This window comes from Oncorhynchus kisutch, unplaced genomic scaffold (genome assembly GCF_002021735.2).
Source record: "Oncorhynchus kisutch isolate 150728-3 unplaced genomic scaffold, Okis_V2 Okis09a-Okis19a_hom, whole genome shotgun sequence".
In the NCBI taxonomy this organism is placed as follows: Eukaryota; Metazoa; Chordata; class Actinopteri; order Salmoniformes; family Salmonidae; genus Oncorhynchus; species Oncorhynchus kisutch.
In genome coordinates this window covers 5,862,894-5,882,006 of record NW_022261985.1, presented here as the reverse complement: position 1 = coordinate 5,882,006, position 19,113 = coordinate 5,862,894, and the positions used below count along the sequence as shown (strand labels likewise).

The 19,113-nt window shown below is 44.9% G+C and overlaps 1 protein-coding gene across 5 annotated transcripts in view; it reads left to right on the top strand.

Moving 5' to 3' along the window:
• Positions 1-1,739: 1,739 nt before the first annotated feature.
• Positions 1,740-19,113, top strand: part of LOC109880168 (proline-rich protein 5) — a 50,003-nt gene continuing 32,629 nt past the window's right edge. Inside the window, exons 1-2 of one of the 5 annotated variants that reach the window (XM_031815408.1) lie at positions 1,742-1,990; positions 11,771-11,875. In XM_031815408.1, coding sequence (XP_031671268.1) covers positions 11,847-11,875 — 29 coding nt within the window. In that variant the 5' untranslated portion in view covers positions 1,742-1,990; positions 11,771-11,846. Of the gene's footprint in view, positions 1,991-2,596; positions 3,144-11,770; positions 11,876-18,695; positions 18,790-19,113 lie in introns of those variants that run through there. The other 4 variants (XM_031815407.1, XM_031815409.1, XM_031815410.1 and 1 more) reach the window with 4 other exon arrangements.

Below are 19,113 nucleotides of genomic sequence, written 5' to 3'. Positions count from 1 at the left end.
ACGTGGCACCGGCATAGGATGCCACCTTTCCAAAAAGTCAGTTTGTCAAATGTCTGCCCTGCTAGAGCTGCCCCGGTCAACTGTAAGTGCTGTAATTGCGAAGTGGAAACGAGCTTCATGAAATGGGTTTCCATGGCTAAGCAGCCACACACAAGCCTCAAATCACCATGCGCAATTCCAAGCGTTGGCTGGAGTGGTGTAAAGCTTGCCGCCATTGGACTCTGGAGCAGGGGAAACACGTTCTCTGGAGATGAATCACGCTTCACCATCTGGTAGTCCTATGGATGAATCTGTGTTTGGCAGATGCCAAGAGAATGCTACCTGCCCCAATGCATAGTGCCAACTGTAAAGTTTGGTGGAGGAGGAATAGGGCTAGTCCCCTTAGTTCCAGTGAAGTGAAATCTTAACGCTACAGCATACAATTACATTCTAGACAATTCTGTGCTTCCAACATTGTGGCAACAGTTTGAGGAAGGATCTTTCCTGTTTCAGCATGACAATGCCTCTGTGCACAAAGCGAGGTCCATACGGAAATGGTTTGTCGAGATCCATGTGGAAGAACTTGACGGTCTTCCAAGAAGTGTAGAGGCTGTTATAGCAGCACAGGGGGACCAACTCCATATTAATGCCCATGATTGTGGAATGAGAACAGGTGTCCACATACTCTTGGTCATGTAGTGTACCATAAGCATCATGCCTCAACTCTCAAAACATAAAAACATTTTCCCTATCCTGGCACACACCAGATTTAACATTCACATTTTTACCAATCCTCTTTTAAGGAACAGGCTTCTGAAGGGAAATTTGCTGACAGTTTTCATGTACGGATAATCTGGAATTGCAAAAAAGATTGAGGCAAACTTTCATCTTTCCTTTGAAGTGCCCAGTCCAGTTAATGATTCTGCAAGGTTAATGGAAATGTGGCACAGTCACACATACCCCAACCAGACAGGCAGGGGGGATTGTGCCAGGACTTTTATCATGTTAATGATATCTGAGTGAGACTGACTAACAAAATCAATGGGGGCCCCCTGGAGGTTAGGGCCCCTGGACACATGCCCTGTGTGCCCAGTTGGTATTCGGCCATGATTACTACAAGTTTAGATAGTTGGCTAGACTCATTTACCAATGTAAAAATGGTTAACTAACATGGATAATTGAGTGACTATCAGTGGCTGACATAACAAGAGAGAAACTGTTGATGCACAACCACATGTAGAAATTGCACCTTGTGTATTCTACTATTCTAACTGTCAACAGGAAGTTGAGACCCCGACTGAGTTCTAAAAACAATTCAACACACTTCGGTCAGGTTATGTCTGTCTCTTGGAACCGGCTCTGGCTGGATCATAAGGGTCAAACATAAAATAAAGTGCTTGGCATGAAGAGACAAAGTGTGGTTAAATATTCCTGACTTCCCCCAACATACTGCATGCTGGTATTCCATGCACAAGGCCAGGAGGTTACCTCTAGTCCTGAAAAGCTCCTGTCCCTAATGATGAAATGATATATTATGTGTATATATATATATATATATAACCAGTAAAATTGTAATTGTGTACTTTTAGAGTCAACCTTTCTACACGGTATGGTATTGTATATACTAGTATTGGTTGAATGACGGTGTGTTTGGACACATGCCATTCTCTGGGCCTTAATGTTAGTTCCATGACCCTAAACAAACATTCTCTCACCACAGCATCAGGCATTTATGACTCTGGCTACTCAACAAGCTACACATTAAACCAGAGAGGGAGAGAGAGAGAGAGAGAGAACTTTCTCATGCTCTATGTTCCCCAGGTACCTTACTGCTATTCCTTTATGGCCCCAGCATTGTAAAGGCAGATATTCCTGACCTTGGGAGTTGGACTTTGCCATGTGACATTCTCAAAACACTTGGTACTATAGAAGTCAAACAGAACAGCAGGTTGCTGATCATCATCGTCAAAATACCTCAAATATCTTCCAGAAGGATGATGGACAATCAAAGGTTGGTTGATTCTCTGATATGGTTTCTTGTTCTAAGAGGTTTGTTTTGGGGAGATCTTCCCATAACTCTTCCTTCAGTCTCTTCACAGACTTCAAGCAACAGTGGGACTGAAATGTCTGTCAAATATCTAGGTTCTGTGAAGATCCTCAGTGGTGTCAAATATCTAGGTTCTGTGAAGATCCTCAGTGGTGTCAAATATCTAGGTTCTGTGAAGATCCTCAGTGGTGTCAAATATCTAGGTTCTGTGAAGATCCTCAGTGGTGTCAAATATCTAGGTTCTGTGAAGATCCTCAGTGGTGTCAAATATCTAGGTTCTGTGAAGATCCTCAGTGGTGTCAAATATCTAGGTTCTGTGAAGATCCTCAGTGGTGTCAAATATCTAGGTTCTGTGAAGATCCTCAGTGGTGCTTTGACAAATCCATTGATGTTGGATTAGGTGGGGATTGGATAGTGGATCTGAAAATTTGCTGATCACCAGCATTTTGTCAAGAGAGTGCACAGCTGAATCACTGCTTTCTCTTTAATGAGCACTTAGTGTAATGTACAGGATTGTCTTTATAGCTTTATGGGGATCATTACGCTGAATGCTTTGGTTTTAAATGATTTAAACATTATACATTGTTGTTCGGAGGCGCCACAGACTGCAGATTTAAAACCGGTTGTCTACTAACTCATCTTGGCACTGGCACAGCTCCAGAACTCATAGCGTGGGACAATCTCTCGTTTAGCAGTTTCTCCATGCACTCTCAGCACAGACAGACCGGTGGAAATACTACGGTGCGCGCACAAACACACACACTCTAGTCTACACACATTCCACAGACACTTGCAGACGCTTGTGTTACGCGGACTCGACTAGATACAGTTGCAGCTGGCGCTGCGAACTCAAGTCAACAAGAGGAAACATCCACGAGTCGTGACATCCTCGGATTCGGCTCCGTTTACACATCCGTACTCCACTGGCATACTCAGACAGACAAGGACCCTTTCGGGACAGCTTCAGTGTTACTGTCTACCTTTGCCAACTTTCTATTAACCAAGAAGGATTGAAACAAAGATTTTGATATAATTTTCCAGTGCGTGTTGGAGCGCCTATATATGATCTTTGTGGCATGTTGTAGCGCACCGCCAGAGGAAGACAGCGACCATACACGTGGGTACCTTTATAAACGTCCGCTGTGTAGCTTATTGACTTGATTTGCCTAACGTTAATGGTGGTTGTCAACTCCGTCTGTAGCCATGATATAAAGTTGTCGAATGATACCGTGCCTTGTTATAAATAGATATAATATATACCGAAATAGCGATACAACACCAGAGCAGTAGCATAGGCTGTCCAGACTGTCTCCGGGATTGGTTTTAGGTGTGCGACCGCAGCGTTCCGGAGAGAGGTGAGACGTTGGCGGTTTCAGAGACACGGGCAACCCCGTATGTCCTTTGACCTTGTCCTTTGTATCTTTTAGAGGGGATATACTGTCAAAATGTCAACAAAAAACAACAATCTAAACGTGTTGGATGACAGAGACTAATGGAGTAGGGAGACAGTTGAGAGCTCTGGGACTAGCAGGGACACCTCAGGGCTTCATACCCTCTTCTATCCCGCTTCTACATGTATGGTGAAGGTCAGGTTTGGCAAGGTAACGGTACAAGGGTGATGGAGTTCTCATTGATTTGATTAAAACAAACTTTAATGGATTAAAAAATGTAAAGAAGTAAAAGTTTTTAAAAAATCAAATAAAATAGAGGGATTGATAGAGGATATTAACCTGGTTCAAGGGGAAGGGTTGGGTAGAGGATATGATCCTGGTTCAAGGGGAAGGGTTGGATAGAGGATATTAACCTGGTTCAAGGGGAAGGGTTGGGTAGAGGATATGATCCTGGTTTAAGGGGAAGGGTTGGGTAGAGGATATGATCCTGGTTTAAGGGGAAGGGTTGGGTAGAGGATATGATCCTGGTTCAAGGGGAAGGGTTGGATAGAGGATATGATCCTGGTTCAAGGGGAAGGGTTGGGTAGAGGATATGATCCTGGTTCAAGGGGAAGGGTTGGGTAGAGGATATGATCCTGGTTCAAGGGGAAGGGTTGGATAGAGGATATGATCCTGGTTCAAGGGGAAGGGTTGGGTAGAGGATATGATCCTGGTTCAAGGGGAAGGGTTGGGTAGAGGATATGATCCTGGTTTAAAGGGAAGTGTTGGGTAGAGGATATGATCCTGGTTCAAGGGGAAGGGTTGGGTAGAGGATATGATCCTGGTTCAATGGGAAGGGTTGGGTAGAGGATATGATCCTGGTTCAAGGGGAAGGGTTGGGTAGAGGATATGATCCTGGTTCAAGGGGAAGGGTTGGGTAGAGGATATGATCCTGGTTTAAATGGAAGGGTTGGGTAGAGGATATGATCCTGGTTCAAGGGGAAGGGTTGGGTAGAGGATATGATCCTGGTTTAAAGGGAAGGGTTGGGTAGAGGATATGATCCTGGTTCAAGGGGAAGGGTTGGGTAGAGGATATGATCCTGGTTTAAGGGGAAGGGTTGGGTAGAGGATATGATCCTGGTTCAAGGGGAAGGGTTGGATAGAGGATATGATCCTGGTTCAAGGGGAAGGGTTGGGTAGAGGATATGATCCTGGTTCAAGGGGAAGGGTTGGGTAGAGGATATGATCCTGGTTCAAGGGGAAGGGTTGGGTAGAGGATATGATCCTGGTTCAAGGGGAAGGGTTGGGTAGAGGATATGATCCTGGTTCAAGGGGAAGGGTTGGGTAGAGGATATGATCCTGGTTCAAGGGGAAGGGTTGGGTAGAGGATATGATCCTGGTTCAAGGGGAAGGGTTGGATAGAGGATATGATCCTGGTTCAAGGGGAAGGGTTGGGTAGAGGATATTAACCTGGTTTAGGTTTAAAGGGAAGGGTTGGGTAGAAGATACCAACTACCAACCCGGTTTATGGTAAGGGTCCTTGGGAAAGAGGTAAATAACTTGATTCAAATGAGAAAGTAGGGGATGGAAACGTATTCTTCAGGATACTGGAAGGGGAGTGGTGGTTTGTGATTTTTGAGTGGTGGGATGAATGTTTGTGGTTATTGTTGATTTTGTTTGGGAGACAGTCAAGATGGACAGTACCTTTTTATATGGGGGACACAGGTAGATCTCCGATCTGGATTGATCAATACTGCCATGTCATCAATGAGAATTAAACTTAGTGAATCTGTATGCTGTAGGTTATGTGAGAATGAGCACCTGTATAGGTCAAGTAGAGTAGATCATTGGAGGGACTTATTGGCATAATATGACTGTTAGGCCTGTATCCCCACTGCCCTTAAAACAGCATCCCAGTAAGCGTTTTGATGTCTTCTGGACATCTCTTTTTGGTCCTCAGTCTTTAAAAAATATATTTTTTAAATTTCATCCCCAGGGATGTTGAATTTTGGTCCGGACCAAATCTGAACCAATCATAGACATTTATGTTTCACAGGTTTGGACAGCAGTGTACAGTAACTTAGTACAGTAAAGTATAGTGTACTGTATTGTACTCTACTGAATTAAACTATACTGTACTGTACTGAATTAACATGTATTGTACTGAATTAAACTATACTTTACTGTAGTGTACTCTAATGTACTGAATTACTGTACTCTAATTAAACTCTACTGTAGACTGAATAAAACTACCGTACTCTACTGTGCTAAACTGTGCCGTACTGTACTGTGATGTTCAAACTTGTGAAACAGCCTAGACGTCTATGATTCGTTCAGATTTGGATCTGGTCCGCACCGGCCAAAATTGTACTTGTTTGGGGGCGGAGCTCATTAGAATAATATCCAGCATGCTTTGCAAGTGTTTTTGTTTTTACATTTACATTTTGGTCATTCAGCAGACGCTCTTATCCAGAGGAACTTACTGCCTGTGATAGATAAATATTTTGTTGCGATCTACAATTGGTTCCTCTTTCCTATTAAAACCTGTCTAAGCCAGAGGGTGGGGGTTCTACTAAGGATCATTTAGCTGTTTGATTTTTGAATTTTAAGACCCCTTGAAGAATAAAAAAAAAAAACTGAAGAAAAATATGATTGGATGAATTTTTTGGGGGGGGACCTTACTGCTATTAGCATATTCAAATGCATCGAATAATAGATTCACTACATGGAACAACAGATCAAAAGGAAGTTTGTTCTGAAGTGTCTGTCCTGTATCTCAGAGATTTATGAAAGATCACGATTTTTTACATGTATTCAACCTCGTGTTTTTGTCCCTAAACAGTCTCCATACCTCCGTTCATTTTTTTCAACTGGTACCATGGGACCTTCAGACAAGTCTTGTGATAACTGTAATATAATGCTGTAATACTGTAATATAATGCTGTAATACTGTAATATAATGCTGTAATACTGTAATATAATGCTGTAATACTGTAATATAATGCTGTAATACTGTAATATAATGCTGTAATACTGTAATATAATGCTGTAATACTGTAATATAATGCTGTAATACTGTAATATAATGCTGTAATACTGTAATATAATGCTTACTTATTATAATTGAGAATGTATATCAGTTGAAATTTGGCCATGGAATCAATGATCGAAAAAATAAGTATTTTCAAATGCACCTGATTTCAACGTCCAGAAAATGGGTTATTTTCAATGTCCGGAAGATCCATATTTTCATCACCTAAAATGTACCTGATGTCAATGTCTGAAAAATAGTTGTGAAATATGTATTTTCAATGGCCTTTTGCTTATTGGGATATGGTTGGCCTCTTTAATGTGAGTTCGATAGGTTTATAGAAGTTAGCATCCTTCCTCTTGACCTGGTTTATGCATTACCTGTCCACCGCTGCAGTGGCAGACTGTAACCAGCAGGTGGCGACCAAGTTCAGGAACTCTGATGGAATTAGAATTGTCACTTTTTTTCCCTACTTTTTCAAACTGTTTTACCTGCAGGCTGCATGCTCGGTTGGAAATAACACAGTTCAATATTTAGAAACACTGCACACTCCTTTTCAACTGGTCTCTTCTGCCTGAAATTACCAGTACAAGTATACAGCACTAACACTAGCTCATTATTATTATTATGTTGGGTGCTGTGGGTAGTAATGTTCAGGACTGAGTGTTGGGTGCTGCGGGTAGTAATGGTCAGGACTGAGTGTTGGGTGCTGTGGGTAGTAATGGTCAGGACTGAGTGTTGGGTGCTGTGGGTAGTAATGGTCAGGACTGAGTGTTGGGTGCTGTGGGTAGTAATGTTCAGGACTGAGTGTTGGGTGCTGTGGGTAGTAATGGTCAGGACTGAGTGTTGGGTGCTGTGGGTAGTAATGGTCAGGACTGAGTGTTGGGTGCTGTGGGTAGTAATGGTCAGGACTGAGTGTTGGGTGCTGTGGGTAGTAATGGTCAGGACTGAGTGTTGCCCTGGTGCCAGTCAGTGTGACTGGGATGAGTGAGTTAGTGTTGGGTGTCCTCCTGCATTATCTTGGATCAGGGTTAGTTTTCACTTGGGGAACTTCCTGCTATCTGTTTACACAGTGGTGATGGCAGGGAGCCCACTCATGTTACACTAGAGACCAGGTGGAGAGAAGGGGGGGGGGAGACTAGAGTGAGAGAGAGAACAATAGAGAAAGGAAGTCAAGAGGCAGAGAATCCTAGAGCAGAGCCAGAGATGAGAGGGAGCAGCCGCAGCCCAGATGACATCTCCATACCAGGGTTTGTTCCTGGCACCAGAGAGGTTGGATGGAGACCTGTGGAATTGCAGACTAGAGCAGCAGACTTTAAGCAGGGGATTGGCTGTAAAGCTGCTGTGTGCCTTTCGGCTGTTCTGTCAGCTGTGACTGTGTGATGTGGTGTCCAGGACTAGAGCCTGGGACCGCGGCCAAGTCTGACTTCTGACTGGCCATTGGCCCAGAGTGGCAGGTGGAACAGGGGCTGTAGCCAGTAGCCAGACAGGTGACAGGAGAGAGAGGCCAGGAACATCAGAACACTCCATGGAGCAGAGTTGAGTCATAGCAGAGTCATTCGAGTAACTTGGGCAATGCAATCATATTTAATTAAGATCTGTGAACAAATTAACAGCATATGTAGTTAACCCCCTCCCTATAGTTACAGTAGAGATACCATCTTCTGTTTTAGATTCAGTCGAAACATTCTCTTCTCTGACTTATTCTGATGGTTCAGTTCATTGGGTATGATTACTGTCTGAAATATGAAGAGTTGAGAATATAGAAACATCAAGCACGTGTGTTGTTTTGAGGTTTGAGTCGGGCACTTCCTCGGCTAGACTCGTTCATGAGGCCCCGTCGTCTGTTTTATGTGGAGGATCTCAGCACCTCTTTAGGGAGTTTGATGGAAGAGAATCAAGTGTCTCACTACAGTGTGTGTGTGTGTGTGTGTGTGTGGTGACTGCACCCATATTCATTTAATTATAATATTTTATTGGGCAGGAGTGCTGAGCTGCCACCTCTCTGGCATCCGCCAGAAGGTACCCAGGATGCACCCTGTCCCCCTCCCTCTCTCTGTCTGCCTTGGAATATATTGATGTCTCTGGTTTGATCTCCAAACTTTTGGTTAGCCCTGCATTCCAGGCTCTCTATGACCTCCACTGTGATGAGAAACAGACGGACGGTCAACTAGAAGACTGGATTTAAGTCTATTATGTAAAACGCCTGATGCCTCTGAAAGGAAGATGAAGTAGTGTAGCTAATGTTGTAGTGTCAGACACTAGCTTTGAGTCTCTGAGAATGTAAAGTCCAAATCTCTGAGTAAACCACTACTTAAACATGTTTCCATGTGCCATCTGCCGAAGTAGAATGGCCCCTTTATTTCAATGAACTTGTTGACCTCAGTTCTTTGATCTAGTCGACAGAGACACACGCTACTCCTGTCTCTCAGTGGGGTATCAATCATTCTGCATCATAGCCTTTTGAACCCAGTTCAGTCTGTGTGGGGGGCTGTGTTGGGGGACTGGGCACAACAACCCAAAACACACACAGTCACGGAACACAGATTACAACTGAGGAGAAACAAAGAGGAGAGGAGGAGAGCGTTGCACGCTAACCAACTGTTGGATCTCTGAGAGCGTCGCACGCTAACCAACTGTTGGATCTCTGAGAGCGTCACACGCTAACCAACTGTTGGATCTCTGAGAGCGTCGCACGCTAACCAACTGTTGGATCTCTGAGAGCGTCACACGCTAACCAACTGTTGGATATCTGAGAGCGTCGCACGCTAACCAACTGTTGGATCTCTGAGAGCGTTGCACGCTAACCAACTGTTGGATCTCTGAGAGCGTCGCACGCTAACCAACTGTTGGATCTCTGAGAGCGTCACACGCTAACCAACTGTTGGATATCTGAGAGCGTCGCACGCTAACCAACTGTTGGATATCTGAGAGCGTCACACGCTAACCAACTGTTGGATCTCTGAGAGCGTCGCACGCTAACCAACTGTTGGATCTCTGAGAGCGTCGCACGCTAACCAACTGTTGGATCTCTGAGAGCGTCGCACGCTAACCAACTGTTGGATCTCTGAGAGCGTCGCACGCTAACCAACTGTTGGATCTCTGAGAGCGTCGCACGCTAACCAACTGTTGGATCTCTGAGAGCGTCGCACGCTAACCAACTGTTGGATCTCTGAGAGCGTCGCACACTAACCAACTGTTGGATCTCTGAGAGCGTCGCACGCTAACCAACTGTTGGATCTCTGAGAGCGTCGCACGCTAACCAACTGTTGGATCTCTGAGAGCGTCGCACGCTAACCAACTGTTGGATCTCTGAGAGCGTCACACGCTAACCAACTGTTGGATCTCTGAGAGCGTCACACGCTAACCAACTGTTGGATCTCTGAGAGCGTCGCACGCTAACCAACTGTTGGATCTCTGAGAGCGTCGCACACTAACCAACTGTTGGATCTCTGAGAGCGTCGCACGCTAACCAACTGTTGGATCTCTGAGAGCGTCGCACGCTAACCAACTGTTGGATCTCTGAGAGCGTCGCACGCTAACCAACTGTTGGATCTCTGAGAGTGTCGCACGCTAACCAACTGTTGGATCTCTGAGAGCGTCGCACGCTAACCAACTGTTGGATCTCTGAGAGCGTCGCACACTAACCAACTGTTGGATATCTGAGAGCGTCGCACGCTAACCAACTGTTGGATCTCTGAGAGCGTCGCACGCTAACCAACTGTTGGATATCTGAGAGCGTCGCACGCTAACCAACTGTTGGATATCTGAGAGCGTCGCACGCTAACTAACTGTTGGATATCTGAGAGCGTCGCACGCTAACCAACTGTTGGATATCTGAGAGCGTCGCACGCTAACCAACTTTTGGATATCTGAGAGCGTCGCACGCTAACTAACTGTTGGATCTCTGAGAGCGTCGCACGCTAACCAACTGTTGGATCTCTGATAGCGTCACACGCTAACCAACTGTTGGATCTCTGACAGCGTCACACGCTAACCAACTGTTGGATCCATTAGAGCGTTACACACTAACCAACTGTTGGATCTCTGAGAGCGTCGCACGCTAACCAACTGTTGGATCTCTGAGAGCGTCACACGCTAACCAACTGTTGGATCTCTGAGAGCGTCGCACGCTAACCAACTGTTGGATATCTGAGAGCGTCGCACGCTAACCAACTGTTGGATCTCTGAGAGCGTCGCACGCTAACCAACTGTTGGATATCACGAGCGTCGCACGCTAACCAACTGTTGGATATCTGAGAGCGTCGCACGCTAACTAACTGTTGGATATCTGAGAGCGTCGCACGCTAACCAACTGTTGGATATCTGAGAGCGTCGCACGCTAACCAACTGTTGGATATCTGAGAGCGTCGCACGCTAACTAACTGTTGGATCTCTGAGAGCGTCGCACGCTAACCAACTGTTGGATCTCTGATAGCGTCACACGCTAACCAACTGTTGGATCTCTGACAGCGTCACACGCTAACCAACTGTTGGATCCATTAGAGCGTTACACACTAACCAACTGTTGGATCTCTGAGAGCGTCGCACGCTAACCAACTGTTGGATCTCTGAGAGCGTCGCACACTAACCAACTGTTGGATCTCTGAGAGCGTCACACACTAACCAACTGTCAGTTCCCTACTGTGACGTGGTAGTTTGTTTTCCTCTTGCAGTGCTGGGTGAATGGTAGTGCAACAGGGGAAGAGGCCTTGGTACATGTTTGCCCTCTGTGGGTTATTGTTGTATGACGTCATATATAGAAGTGTGAAGTGTATGAATCAGAGTTGAGATGAGGTGACTATGGGAAGGTTTAATACAATGTGTGAAAAAACAGAATCAGTTTGCAATAAGAGTTGATGTAAAGAAATGCATTGGAGACTGAGATAGAACCATAGAGATGGAAAGACATCTCAACTTCGTGTCTGTGCCCTTATGGCATCTGACAGCATGGGCCATCTCCATTTTACAGTTGGACATTTTCTTCTTCGTTTGTGTTTGAAAAAAGTGAAAAGTTAATATTGTTGATTTACCGCCACCTACAGTGCTGGAGTCCTGAACCAAATCCTGAGTGTCATTAATTTATTTTGGCCACTAGATGGCGGTGATATAGCTTAAAGCCATTTATAAACCATAACACCCAATTTGAATGCTCTGATAATTGGCTGATCGCTCCCAACCCATAGGAATCCCCACCCAGTTGACTACTTTACAATGGTGTAAGCGCTCAGTGGCAATGTCCGTGTTAAAACAGGTTATATCCAAGTTGAGTCCTCTAACCAACTCTATGGATAGAGCATGTTCTGTACTGTGACTGGTGTGCTTTCTTGTTGTTTGTGAAAGATGCTGGCTGGACACCGGTCCCTAGGTCAAGTTCAGTCTCTGACCCCCACCCCTCACCTTTGAAACCTCACCTCGGATGGAAGAACGCACCCATTCCTTTAGGAGGTGAGAGACCACAAGTCACTGCCCCTCTCTCCGTGCACACACACACAGACACACACACACACACACACCCAAACAAACAAACACCGACTCACGAGTGCACAATTGGTACATAGTCGCTAATAGATATGTCAGTCAGTCAGGTGGCTAGCTGCCGACAGAGACTTCTAGTGTCGTAGTGTTGGTACATAGTCGCTAATAGATATGTCAGTCAGTCAGGTGGCTAGCTGCCGACAGAGACTTCTAGTGTCATAGTGTTGGTACATAGTCGCTAATAGATATGTCAGTCAGTCAGGTGGCTAGCTGCCGACAGAGACTTCTAGTGTCGTAGCGTTGGTATATAGTCGCTAATAGATATGTCAGTCAGTCAAGTGGCTAGCTGCCGACAGAGACTTCTAGTGTCGTAGTGTTGGTACATAGTCGCTAATAGATATGTCAGTCAGTCAGGTGTCTAGCTGCCAACAGAGACTTCTAGTGTCGTAGTGTTGGTACATAGTCGCAAATAGATATGTCAGTCAGTCAGGTGTCTAGCTGCCGACAGAGACTTCTAGTGTCGTAGTGTTGGTACATAGTCGCTAATAGATATGTCAGTCAGGTGGCTAGCTGCCGACAGAGACTTCTAGTGTCGTAGTGTTGGTACATAGTCGCTAATAGATATGTCAGTCAGGTGGCTAGCTGCCGACAGAGACTTCTAGTGTCGTAGTGTTGGTACATAGTCGCTAATAGATATGTCAGTTAGTCAGGTGGCTAGCTGCCGACAGAGACTTCTAGTGTCGTAGTGTTGGTACATAGTCGCTAATAGATATGTCAGTCAGTCAGGTGTCTAGCTGCCTGCAGAGACTTCTAGTGTCGTAATGTTGGTACATAGTCGCTAATAGATATGTCAGTCAGTCAGGTGGCTAGCTGCCGACAGAGACTTCGAGTATCGTAGTGTTGAAGTGCTCTGGCTGGTATTGCTGAACCAGAAGGATGAAGTGAGAAGCTAACGTCTGGCTGGTATTACTGAACCAGAAGGATGAAGTGAGAAGCTAACGTCTGGCTGGTATTACTGAACCAGAAGGATGAAGTGAGAAGCTAACGTCTGGCTGGTATTACTGAACCAGAAGGATGAAGTGAGAAGCGAACGTCTGGCTGGCATTACTGAACCAGAAGGATGAAGTGAGAAGCTAACGTCTGGCTGGTATTACTGAACCAGAAGGATGAAGTGAGAAGCTAACGTCTGGCTGGTATTACTGAACCAGAAGGATGAAGTGAGAAGCTAACGTCTGGCTGGTATTACTGAACCAGAAGGATGAAGTGAGAAGCGAACGTCTGGCTGGCATTACTGAACCAGAAGGATGAAGTGAGAAGCTAACGTCTGGCTGGTATTACTGAACCAGAAGGATGAAGTGAGAAGCTTACGTCTGGCTGGTATTACTGAACCAGAAGGATGAAGTGAGAAGCTAACGTCTGGCTGGTATTACTGAACCAGAAGGATGAAGTGAGAAGCGAACGTCTGGCTGGTATTACTGAACCAGAAGGATGAAGTGAGAAGCTAACGTCTGGCTGGTATTAGTGAACCAGAAGGATGAAGTGAGAAGCTAACGTCTGGCTGGTATTACTGAACCAGAAGGATGAAGTGAGAAGCTAATGTCTGGCTGGTATTACTGAACCAGAAGGATGAAGTGAGAAGCTAACGTCTGGCTGGTATTACTGAACCAGAAGGATGAAGTGAGAAGCGAACGTCTGGCTGGTATTACTGAACCAGAAGGATGAAGTGAGAAGCTAACGTCTGGCTGGTATTACTGAACCAGAAGGATGAAGTGAGAAGCTAACGTCTGGCTGGTATTACTGAACCAGAAGGATGAAGTGAGAAGCGAACGTTAAACGTAGCAGAAAAATACTTTCTTTACAGAGGGTAGGCTACTGAGACAGTGATGTGGTGCTCAGTGGTGAGGCTGCAATGCATGCAGGAGGAAGCAGACACAGAGAGAGGGGTTAGTACAGTGGTTACCAAATTTGGGGTCGGGGCCCCGTGTAGGGTCCCCTCAGAAAATCTGTACGAATTTTGTCAAACAAGTTAGGAACTTACATCTATGGTCTATCTTCCCAATAAGGCCTACATTAAAATGATATCAACATGGCCTATCTCCCCAATAAGGCCTACATTAAAATGATATCAACATGGCCTATCTCCCCAATAAGACCTACATTAAAATGATATCACCATGGCCTATCTCCCCAATAAGGCCTACATTACAATGATATCACCATGCAAACAGTACAGGTAAATGTCCTAAGTTTAATTTTGTCTCTGATGTTGCGTGTCAGTATTTCCCTCCTTTCAGGGGTGTAGTATCACAACTGTAAAGCTAGCCCACCGCACCTCTCTAATTCAGAGACCTTCTCCTACCGATCTCCCATACAAACCTTCTCTTACCTATTTTCTGTTAGTAATTGGATATGTAGACGGACGAGTCGGTCAAGGATCGATTCAGACAAGGTGGTAAATTGTATGACAAGCTACAGTTTATTCAGAGTGAAGATATCTAGAACAGCGTAATTACGGCTCTCCCGCTGGTTCGTACGGAAGCGCAGACGAAGAAGAGGCCGTTACAATCAGTACACCATTATTATATAGAAAAGAAAGTAGGTTGATTCGGGAAGATCGGATCTTTGGATTGGTTTAGCTGGGGTGTAGTCTGTAGTCTTCCGCCATTGGCTCAGTAGTCTGTCCGTCATCGTAGAATCCTCTTCGGGCATTCAACGTTCAGAGACAACGGAGATCATGTGTGTGTGCGCTGGTTTTGGCCATTAGTGTAATGCGGGAGCTATCCTGTAGGGGACCCCACAGGCTCAACTCTGAGTGGTAGCCCCCCCTTAACAATAGTTTGGTCACCTACATAAGAAATAGCATTTCTCTACACTCCCGTGCAATCTTATTTGACCTATCTCAAACCTATTCTTCCCTTTCTCCCATACAGACCTTCTCTTACCTATCTCAAACCTACTCTTCCCTATCTCCCATACAAACCTTCTCCTACATATCTCCATACAAACCTTCTCTTACCTATCTCCATACACACTTTCTCTTACCTATGTCAAACCTTCGCTTTCCTATCTCCCATACAAACCTTCTCTTACCAATCTCCCATACAAACATTCTCTTACCTCTCTCAAACTTTCTCTTACCGATCTCCCATACAAACATTCTCTTACCTCTCTCAAACTTTCTCTTACCGATCTCCCATACAAACCTTCTTCGACCTACTGATCTATTCTCTACACTACCTCAAGACTCTCTGTTATCCCGCATCTTTCTCTCTGTCGCTCTCTGTCGCTCTCTGTCTCTTCCTGTTTCTCTCTCTCTCTCTCTCTCTCTCTCTCTTTCTCTCTCTCTCTCTCTCTTTCTCTCTTTCTCTCTCTCTCTCTCTCTTTCTCTCTCTCTCTCTCTCTCTCTCTCTCTCTCTCTCTCTCTCTCTCTCTCTCTCTCTCTCTCTCTCTCTCTCTCTCTCTCTCTCTCTCTCTCTCTTTCTCTCTCTCTTTCTCTCTCTCTTTCTCTCTCTCTTTCTCTCTCTCTTTCTCTCTCTCTTTCTCTCTCTCTTTCTCTCTCTCTCTCTCTCTCTCTCTCTCAAGTCAATTCCAGAGGCGTTTATTGACATGGGAAACGTGTTTACAAAGGAAGTGAAATGAACAGTAAACATTACACTCACAAGTTTCAAAGGAATAAACACATTTCAATGTGCAAAGGGAAAATAAATAAGCATAAATATGGGTTGTATTTACAATGGTGTTTGTTCTTCACTGGTTGCCCTTTTCTCGTGGCAACAGGTCACAAATCTTGCTGCACACTGTGGTATTTCACCCAGTAGATATGGGAGTTTATCAAAATTGGATTTGTTTTGTAATTCTTTGTGGGTCTGTGTAATCTGAGGGAAATATGTGTCTCTAATATGGTCATACATTTGTCAGGATGTTAAGAAGTGCAGCTCAGTTTCCACCTCATTTTGTGGGCAGTGTGCACATAGCCTGTCTTCTCTTGAGAGCCATGTCTGCCTACGGCGGCCTTTCTCAATAGCAAGGCTTTGCTCACTGAGTCTGTACATAGTCAAAGCTTTCCTTAATTTTGGGCCAGTCACAGTGGTCAGGTATTCTGCTGTGTACTCTCTGTTTAGGGACAAATAGCATTCCAGTTTGCTCAGTTTTTTGGTAAACTCTTTCCAATGTGTCAAGTAATTAGTAGTTCCCGGGACAAATAAGAACTTCATAAATGTCAGATGGTAATGTTTGAAGGCTGAAGGGCCTGTAACTATGTCAGGTGTGTCCCTGTATAGCTGGTGTGTAGACAGCAGTGAGTTTTTACCCAGCACCACTAAATCACATTACAGAGAATGTGTGGAGTCAGGGATACTTCGTTAGCTTCTCAACTGCCTTTATATTAAACATAACAACTGAGGTGTGTGTGTGTGTGTGTGTGTCTTGGAGGCTGAGGTTGGTAATGTTAATTCTTGATGCTACCCATCCCTTAAGCGGGATAATTGTCATCAGCAACCACTGAATAGCATAGTGCCTCAAATAATATTACTACAAATATTCATATTCATGAAATCACAAGTGCAATATTGCAAAACAAAAAGCTTAGCGTTTTGTTAATCCACCTGTCGTCTCAGATTTTGAAATAATGCTTTACAGCGAACGCAATCCAAGCGTTTGTGTAAGTTTATCGATCGCATGACAAAACATTAAGTACACTTAGCATCAGGTAGCTTGGTCACGAAAATCAGAAAAGCAATCAAATTAATCGTTTACCTTTGATGATCTTCAGATGTTTTCACTCAGGAGACTCCCAGTTATACAACAAATGTTCCTTTTGTTCCATAAAGATTATTTTTATATCCAAAATACCTCTGTTTGTTTGGCGCATTATGTTCAGAAATCCACAGGAAAGAGCGGTCACGACAATGCAGACAAATTCCAAATAATATCAATAATTTCCACAGAAACATGTCAAACGTTTTTTATAATCAATCCTAAGGTTTAAAAAAAAACATATAATTGATCAAATATCAACCGCAAATGTCTTTCACATTAGGAGAGGGAAAAGCAATACCTATCCAAACTCTGTTGCGCGAGCAAAACTCATGTGACCAATTGACGCGATGTTATCGTTCTGGCTAATTCTTCAAAATAAAAGCCTGAAACTATGTCTGAAGACTGTTGACACCTTGAGGAAGCTATAGGAAAATGATTCTGGTTGATATCCCTTTAAATGGAGCAATGGGAGGCTATGGAACATGGAGTTTTCAAAATAGAAGCCACTTCCTGGTTTGATTTATCTCAGGGTTTGCCTGCAATATCAGTTCTGTTATACTCACAGACAATATTTTGACAGTTTTGGAAACTTTAGAGTGTTTCCTATCCGAATCTGTCAATTATATGCATATTCTAGCATCTGGTCCTGAGAAATAGGCCGTTTACTTTGGGAACGTTATTTTTCCAAACATAAAAATAGTGCCCCCTAGCTTCAAGAGGATAATGATCTCTTCAGAGCAGACATACAGACGGTGGGAAACTCAGGAATGTTGGACCGTCTGAAACTCTAGACTGTTCTAGTCCGAGGAGAACTGAGCCCTGGCGACACCGGCCCAGATGGGTTGCGTCTCTCGTGTACAAAACAGGAGATAATATTTGGACTTTTCTTTTGACAGGAGGTAGCAGGCTACCTGATGTTTTGTTAATAATGTATCCACATGCTACAGGTTTCACAGATGCGGGGTCAGTTATATAGAAGAAAAATAGCCTTGTAGTGTTGTCATAAACAGTGCAGGGTGAGAGAAGCAGCTGTAGCAACACTTTAACCTCTACCTGTACTTCTATGTAAGGACACTCATTTTCATTTCCTGTTTGAGAACATATCCTGTTGGTGAACGGGACCGTGGTGAGGAGGAGAGGAGGGCCAATGGAAAAAGCCCTGAGCACCCTCAAAGAGCTCCCATCATTAGCATCTAGCCCGCATGCAGGCAAAAAAACACACAGACACACACACAGACACACACACACACACACACACACACACACACACACACACACACACACACACACACACACACACACACACACACACACACACACACACACACACACACACACACACACACATTCTCTTCTCCTGAACACAGAGGGAGAGTAAATATGCTTGTCACCTTTAAAGCGTTCCCCTTTCGTCAGGCTGGGCTGAATAGATCCTTTGTATATCGTTAGCTGGTACTCACTGGCCCTCACAGGGCTTAGTTTGGCTGGTGCAGTCTGAAGGAGAGGGGAGAGAGAAGGAGGGGAGGGGAGGAGGGGAGAGGAGGGGGGGGGGTATAGAGGAGGGGAGAGAGAAGGAGGTGAGAGGAGGAGGGGAGGGGAGAGGAGAGAGAGGGGATAGAGAGGAGGAGGGGAAGAGAATGAGGTGAGAGGAGGAGGGGAGAGAGGAGGGGAGAGAGGTGGGGAGAGAGAAGGAGGTGAGAGGAAGGGAGGGGATAGAGAGGGGGAGGAGGGGAGAGAGAATGAGGGAGAGGAGGAGGGGAGAGAGGAGGAGGGGAGAGAGGAGGGGAGAGAGAAGGAGGTGAGAGGAGAGGGGGAGGAGGGGAGAGAGAATGAGGTGAGAGGAGGAGGGGGAGAGAGGAGGGGAGAGAGGTGGGGAGAGGAGAAGGAGGTAGAGGAGAGGGAGGGGATAGAGAGGGGGAGGAGGGGAGAGAGAATGAGGTGAGAGGAGGAGGGGAGAGAGAAGGAGGTGAGAGGAGAGGGAGGGGATTAGAGAGGGGGAGGAGGGGAGGGAGGAGTGTGAAACTTAACCCTGTCCTGTCTGGATGGCTGTAGTTTGTCTTCACCTCTGTCCTACATCAATGCTGCATCATGGAGTGGGGATACTATGTACCAATCTATTTACTGGAGTAAGTGCTGTTTCTAGTGATTATGTTCTAGTTGTTCCTGATTTACAGGCGTGTGGTCTTTTGATTGATGGGTTTATGACTGTAGGCTTTTGAGGGACTTTAAATCTCTGTGACACCAGTTCATTCACTGTATGAGTATCAACTTGTGTTAGTCAGTCACACAGTAGTTGGTCAGTAGTGTACAGTCAGTCACACAGTAGTTGGTCAGTAGTGTACAGTCAGTCACACAGTAGTTGGTCAGTAGTGTACAGTCAGTCACTCCGTAGTTGGTCAGTGGTGTACAGTCAGTCACTCAGTAGTTGGTCAGTAGTGTACAGTCAGTCA